This window comes from Carlito syrichta, unplaced genomic scaffold (assembly GCF_000164805.1).
Source record: "Carlito syrichta isolate Samal-C Ts95f unplaced genomic scaffold, Tarsius_syrichta-2.0.1 Scaffold301538, whole genome shotgun sequence".
Classification (NCBI taxonomy): domain Eukaryota; kingdom Metazoa; phylum Chordata; class Mammalia; order Primates; family Tarsiidae; genus Carlito; species Carlito syrichta.
The window spans coordinates 48193-55317 of NW_007245634.1; the positions used below are offsets into that span (position 1 = coordinate 48193).

Below are 7125 nucleotides of genomic sequence, written 5' to 3' on the forward strand. Positions count from 1 at the left end.
AAAAAAAAAAAAAAAAAAAGAAAAAAGAAAAAAATGTTGAAAACTCTTATGAGTAACTTCCCAATTTCACATTAAAGACAAGTCTATGAAAAAGAAAGTCTGTATAAGAGAGACAACAAAAACAAATCATAAATTAGGTCAGCAGACTTACAATAATATTTTTGCAAGAGGCTTTTATAAGTTTTGGCTAGCTTTTAAGCTAGGGATATAAGATGTCCCAGGAGACTCATTGAGCTCAGGAATTCAATGTCTGACAGCGTCAGATGGAATGTCCTTCGTGATCCTGGCTGAGCATTTGTCCTCATACTCAAGTACAGATCATTCCATGGATCTAAGTCTGTGCTTCCAATGACACACCAAATACCTTATTTTTAATTAGGCAAGGTATTAAGTCCTTATTTTCAACCATACCTATTCAAGTTTTAGTTCTATATGCATTCTCTGATCTGCATTAGAGAAGAATTTTTTATTTACTTAAAACCATTACTAGTAGTTCTTTCTAACAACTCTGTACTTATTTTAGAAACTGGCTTCTTGGTGGAAAATAGCATGTTTACTCTACCACATCATTTCTTTTTATGAGATTGTAATTCTATCTTCTTTCAATCATCATCTTCTGAGATCAAGAAAGAATTACTGGGTATAGGATAGCCTGACCTAACAAAGATTTTTCTTGTAGAGGCCAGAGACATAGTAATAACTGGAATTGGTGTCAGAATCATAAAAACACAGGCAGGCAAGACCTCTCTCTCAGTATCTGAAGAAGAACTGATGCAATAAAAGAAAGACATCTTATATATCATGAAGTATACTAGAATGAGTATAGATAAATCCTAGAATTATTTTTTAAATGCATTTGGCAAACTAAATTTTACACACTAACCAAACACTACCTGAAATTAATGCTAGTTTCTCCAAATTATTAGGCAGTTGTCCTAGTCTACTGTGACATTAAAGAGAAGAACACCTGGAAAAATAAAAATGAATCTTCGAATGCAGGTGAGATCCTTCAGTAATCATTCTGTGTTGTGCCATAGTCTAACTGATCTTATGTTACTCGTATAGGACGTTATGTTAAATACTGTAACAATTCAGGGGAAAAAATTTTAAACATGAGGCTTTGTCATGTTTTACACTCATATTTCAGTAACCTCACAAAATTAAAAATGTCTTCTACATGAACTGTCAAGAGAATTGTGTATTTTGTGGAAGTGATATTGTAACAAGTTCTGGATGACACTGTTACTAGTCTCAAGGGAACAGAACAAGTACAAAGGCAACTTTATTACAATACTTTTCCAAACTTCAAAATGCATTTATTACTGAATTTAGAGCTAATATATAATACACTATATTACAAGGCAGAAAGCATTTCTGGTCATATATTTGGCTTCCATGTATTGCCCAAAACGTAGCTTCCTAGGAATAGCAGCAATGCACAGTAGTTGTATCACTAAGGAAAATATTTTATCTGATGTCCCATAATCACTCATAATACAATTTATTTTATGTTCTTTTCTTCTGATTAAGAAAAAAGCAAAGCTATCTTTTCTATATCTTATTAGTTAATGCCTGGAAATCATCTATACTATAAAAACATCCACCAGTTTAGAAATATTTCCTTTAGTAGGAAATAGGACTTTTGAATCCAACCAAAGCAAAGAACACTGTATTTCCCCATTGAATGGGGGTAAAATTCTCTTCTTTCCTTTTGCAGGAACCAAATCTGGGCCTTCTTCTCTTCACATGGCCATCCGGAATAGTTCCTGATTTAAAAGATACCTGTATCTAAAATAAATGCTTCTCTAATAGAGTCTTGCCTCCTCACATTTCCTTACTTACTTACAATCAACTTTGAACAACATAATAATGAATTTAAAAGTAATCTTGGGAAATGTCATGTCATAACATAAAGGAAGTATTTTCCAAATTAGACAAGGATATTATTTGCTTCAACCAACCAACACCAAAATCAAATTATGAAAATAATTCCTTTTCCAAAGTTACTACCCTAATAACAATGAAAACAGATATAAATCCACTGAATAGACTAGTCCCTTACTTTTCTTTTTTGGGGGTTTTACATTTGTGAGCTACCAACTAGCACAAAACATGTTCATCTTCCTTGTCCTCGCAACAATAGGAAATTGTTAGAAAAGTATAGAAAAGGTTCTATTTTTTTCTTAAGACAAATTTAACATAGATTTTGCTATGGAGTTGGAAAAAAAAAGAAAAAGTGAATGAAAAGGTATGTGCTGGCTGATTAGGGGACAAGGCTCATAAATCACTGTACGTTAAGAGCACGTGCTGAAACTTCATGGTGCCAGTCACGTAATTTTGTGTATTTGGGACTAAAGACGTGAAGGGGTATCTTTTCCCTGTGGAAATAAAAAAAGAGTGATAGAAGAGTCATAAGAAAGAGAAAGAATAAAGATTCTACACTAATCCATCATGCAGAAAACATGCCCTATAAAAGCTTTATTTCACATAGCTGTTTTATTAAATAGCAAAGATTTTAAGAGAGAACATTTTATAAACACAGAAATTAATCTATTGAGCCCTCTTGGAAACATCAATTTTTACATCCAAAACAAAGTGAATGCAAAACGACACATGAACTCATTCACAGAGACATGTATTGTTAGTAAAGCATCCCAAAATATAACCTTCTGAACATTTCTTATTTCAATATTAAGAAAAATAAAACTTAGATATACAATCGAGCGAGTATTGACTAATTTAAAAACCTGTAAGTTGTACATTCAGATCACACAAAAGGCACCAAAGTTAAATGCTTAGCTTGTAGTTGCAGAGATACAATGCCATACCATTACACTTGAAAATTTGAAAAACAAAATTGAGGCCATTTAAGAAAGGAAAGCATTCAATTAACAAAAAGATGGAGAACTTACTTTGTCTTCTTTGTATTATCAGTTTCTGATTCTTTCACTGAAATATAATAAGCAATACCCAGTATTAGTTAACTTTTTGTTTAACTTCGAAATCACTTAAGCAATTACGTGTACCCATAGCAAATGTTCAAGTTTCACAGATCCACTAAAACAAATTCCATACCAAGTTGTTATTAGTTATATCCTATAGTTGGTACTACCACTCCTTCTACATCTTCCAATGCTCCTCTTCTGGGCTGATGTCTTATTTATAGTACCCATATTATCCACTGCATAATTTAAAAGCAAACTGTCTCAGGGTTGTTTTCTAATAACTGCCAATCAGTCTAAATGCTGGATTTTCTGTGGCAAAAAACAAACTAAACAACATAAATTCATCCACTAAAACACCAAGAAGTTACTTACGATGTTCAGTCCCAGTGATCTGGGCAAGGATTCGGAAAGAGCGAGACTGAGTTGTTCCAGTCCTTGGACGCCAGTCTTCAGTATCCTCCATCAGTCTCTTCTTGCTGGCATCACTGTGAGTGGGTATGTGGTAAAACTCTGTATTGCGCTCCACAATGTGTTTTCTTGGTGGGCTAGGGTTAAGAAGAAAAAGGAAATAATTAAAACTTATAAAATCATATTAAAAGGATAAAATATCCTCCACTAAATAAACAATAACTTACACATTTAATCCACAATGTTCTTTTTATAGAAATAGTTTGCTTTTGCAAGCATACTCAGCTTCAATTTTTTTTTTTTTGAGTCAGAGTCTCACTCTGTCACCCAGGCTAGAGTGCAGTGGCACGCTCATGGCCATCCCAGCATCGACCTGCTGGGCTCAGGTGATCCTGCCTCCTCAGCCTTCCAAATAGCTGGAACTACAGGCACATGCTACCTTGCCCAGCTAATTTTTTGTTATATTTTAGAAACGAGATCTCACCTAGTTACCCAAGCTGGTCTCGAATCCCTGGGCTCATGCAATCCTCTTGACTCGGCCTCCCAAAGTGCTGGGATTACAGGCTTAAGCCACTGTGCCTGGCCAGTTTCAATTTTTTTTAAAGCATCTTTCTAACATACACATGGGAGTTATTAGTTTTTAAAAATGCACTTATAATGTTACTATAAAATAATGCTATATGAATGTATTCAACAGGAAGATTACCGTTTAGGTGGGACTTTCCTTTTAATTGACAGAGGAAGGCAGCAGAAAAAAGATTTCCAACATGATGAAAAAGGAAAGGAAAAAGATAAGGAAAAATAAAATAAAATAAGTAGAAAATGAATCGTTCACAGTCGTCAAAATCAAACAACTTTAAATTACTAGTATTGTTCATTGTATGCCATACAAAACACAGGTACGGACTATATTCACAACCACAGTTAAATATCAATATACTGCTAGAATGTACTTGCTTTCACAAAATTAATCATATTTTCACAAGTTCCAGGAAACAGAATGGTGTAGTCTATACCAGGAATTTCAAACTCAATTTTGAAAAGGGTCCAAATTATTATTTCCTACAGCTTTCTAACTCATATATACTGATATTCTTTATACCAAGTAAAGTTGTTGTGCAGGATCAGCATAGTGAACAGATGTGGTATATTAAAAACTAATGAAATATGCACAAAAAGAAGATTTAAATCTTGGCTCTATGACTTTTCAGAAAGCCCATCTCATTAAGCCTCAATTTTTTTCACTCATAAGACAAGAAAACCACATACAAAGCAGCATTGTTCTAAGGATTAAATAATATGTGTGAAAGAGATTTATAAACTATACAATACAAGAACTTTTAACTTGCTAAGAACACTCCTTTTTTCTATTAAACCATAAATATTAAGGAATTTACAATGTACATTATTTTAATACTTTAAGATATCGAGGATAATAAATACTTTCCCTTCTACCCCTTAAAATAGGACAAATGAAAACGTTTGGAGGCTATACATTTAATTTTAGAAGAGTAGAAGAAATACGAGTCTGGGCTAGCAGAGTACTGGTACAAGATCCAAGTAGAGAAAGTGTTCTAAATGCAGTCAGATGTGGGTGGCAACACCTGCTAGGTGTAACTCACTGCTAGAAAATCATAATACCATCAGCAATGTATTTCACTGTTGTCATTTGAATAGTTACACTATCAAAACCATTTCAGCACACCGGAAGAGTTTTACCCCTATGAAGAACATGACTGAATTAAAAAGTCTGGTTCAGTGTGCTGTATACAAGTCATTTAATTTATCTAAGTTTTTTGGTTTTTTTTTTTTGAGTTGGATTCTCACTCTGTCGCCCAGATTGGAGTGCAGTGGCCACTCCCGGCCACTGTAGCCTCGACCTGCTGGGCTCCGGCGGTCCTTCCGCCTCAGCCTTCCGAGTAGCCGGAATTACAGGCGCGCGCTACCACGCCCGGCTAATTTTTTGATTTATTGTAGAGATGAGGTCTCGCTGCCCCAGGCGGGTCTCGAACCCGTGGGCTCAGGCAATCCACTCACCTCAGCCTCCCAAAGGCGCGGGATTACAGGCTGAGCCTGGCTTAATTTATCTAAGTTTTAATTTTCCCATTTGTGAAAAAAGACTTGCATCATAAAGGATTGATCATAAGAATAAATAAGAGAGATAATGTATGTAACACATAGTATGATCATTATGATGTATTCTTTTATGATTACTAGAAAATCAATTTCAATGCATGTTCTAAGACTATAGGTCCAACTGCATATATAAAAGAACATAATTAATAATACTGTATTTATGCACATAATAATAAAACATATTATAATCTATGATAATATCTTATGATTTCATAAGTGAAAGAAATATCTAAAAGATGTTCCACTAATACTGAACAAAACCTAGTCCTTTTTAAAATGGACAAAATTTTTAAAAATTGAGAAACAGGTATAGATTACTTCATAAACGCACTTTTGACATATGTAAGACCAGACAACTCTTTATGTTATGCAAGTACATTAAAAAGTTTATATTCATCTATTAAATTTATTATAGTTTAAAACTTCTCTATAATTATTGCATGTAGTTCACTTTGAAATGGTGCCAATTTCAAGTATAAGATGATTTTATCCTTTATAAAACATTTGGTCTATAAAAACAAAACAATGTGTCAAGCTAAGGATACTAAGAGTAATAAAATGACACCACTTAAGAAGCATTTTTAGCAATGACATACTTGAGAAAAGTATAGTGTATCTTAAACTCTTTGTTTCATTTTCCACAGCTTAAAAAACATGTCTTGTGTTAAGATTTCTAAACATTTACTTAGTGCTCTCTGGCTCTGAAATTCTAGACTCTGATGACCATGATTAAAGAGAAAATAATTTCTTAAACTGTATTAAAAAATGTATTAAAATAATTAAAATAAACTGTATTAAAAAATGTATTTGGGAGAGAAAGTAAACTTAACTCTCAAGAGCAAGTAATTCATTTAAAAAATATGGACATTCAAATTTTAAAAAAAGAAAACTAAAGAAGGAAGGCCCAAACTACATCTCTAATTCCATTATACAGAATACTTGTCTATTCCCCAAAGGTTAAATAAGCTTTACCACTGCAGAAGAGTGGGCATTCTAAACATATCCACTGATTATATGAGTTCCCTAGCATAAAACATGTTTCTTATGCTCCTTAACATTTCTGAAAATTCTTGAAATGAGAAGTTACTAACAAAATCTACTGGAGATATTAAATCGAAAGTAAGATGGAAAGTTACAAAGAAATGAAAATTTAAAAACAAACCATTGGTTAAGTACTTACATAGTGCCAGGGTTACTGAAGGAAATACACACATAAAAAGATGTGATAGAGTAGAGAAGACATTGATGTTCCCAGGATGATGAACAACAGACAAAGATGAATTTTTAAAAAAAAGATAAAATGAAATGAAATTCAAAACAATGAATTTAAGTGAAGATGCTACACAAATATCATGCTTCAAAATAATCATGTAAACACAGAAAACAAAAATTAACAAGTGTTAGTCACAATTCTGCTACATTATTATAATCAAGACAACAATTTTACCCCCCAACACTGAATCTGTTTTACCCCTGCAAACACTGACTACTACTTTATTTATTAATGCTAGTGCAAGTCTCAGGTTACTGACCAACAAGAGACAAAGATACATTTTTCAAAATGTTCATGTTTTTATAAAACTTTTTTTTTTGAGTTGGAGTCTCACTCTGTCGCCCAGACTGGAGTGCAGTGGCC

General features: G+C 33.3%; 1 protein-coding gene across 5 annotated transcripts in view; it reads right to left on the reverse strand.

Annotated features, from left to right (window-relative positions):
- The window catches only part of PDLIM5 (PDZ and LIM domain 5), a 170357-nt gene that overhangs the window by 28033 nt on the left and 135199 nt on the right, over window positions 1-7125 (reverse strand). For 2 of the 5 annotated variants that reach the window (XM_021710786.1, XM_021710787.1), the window contains 2 exons: window positions 3318-3490; window positions 2913-2949 (listed from right to left, as the gene is read on the reverse strand). In XM_021710786.1, the coding sequence (XP_021566461.1) occupies window positions 2913-2949; window positions 3318-3490 (210 nt within the window). Of the gene's footprint in view, window positions 1-1188; window positions 2379-2912; window positions 2950-3317; window positions 3491-4059; window positions 4078-6669; window positions 6685-7125 lie in introns of those variants that run through there. The other 3 variants (XM_008054825.1, XM_008054824.1, XM_008054823.2) reach the window with 3 other exon arrangements.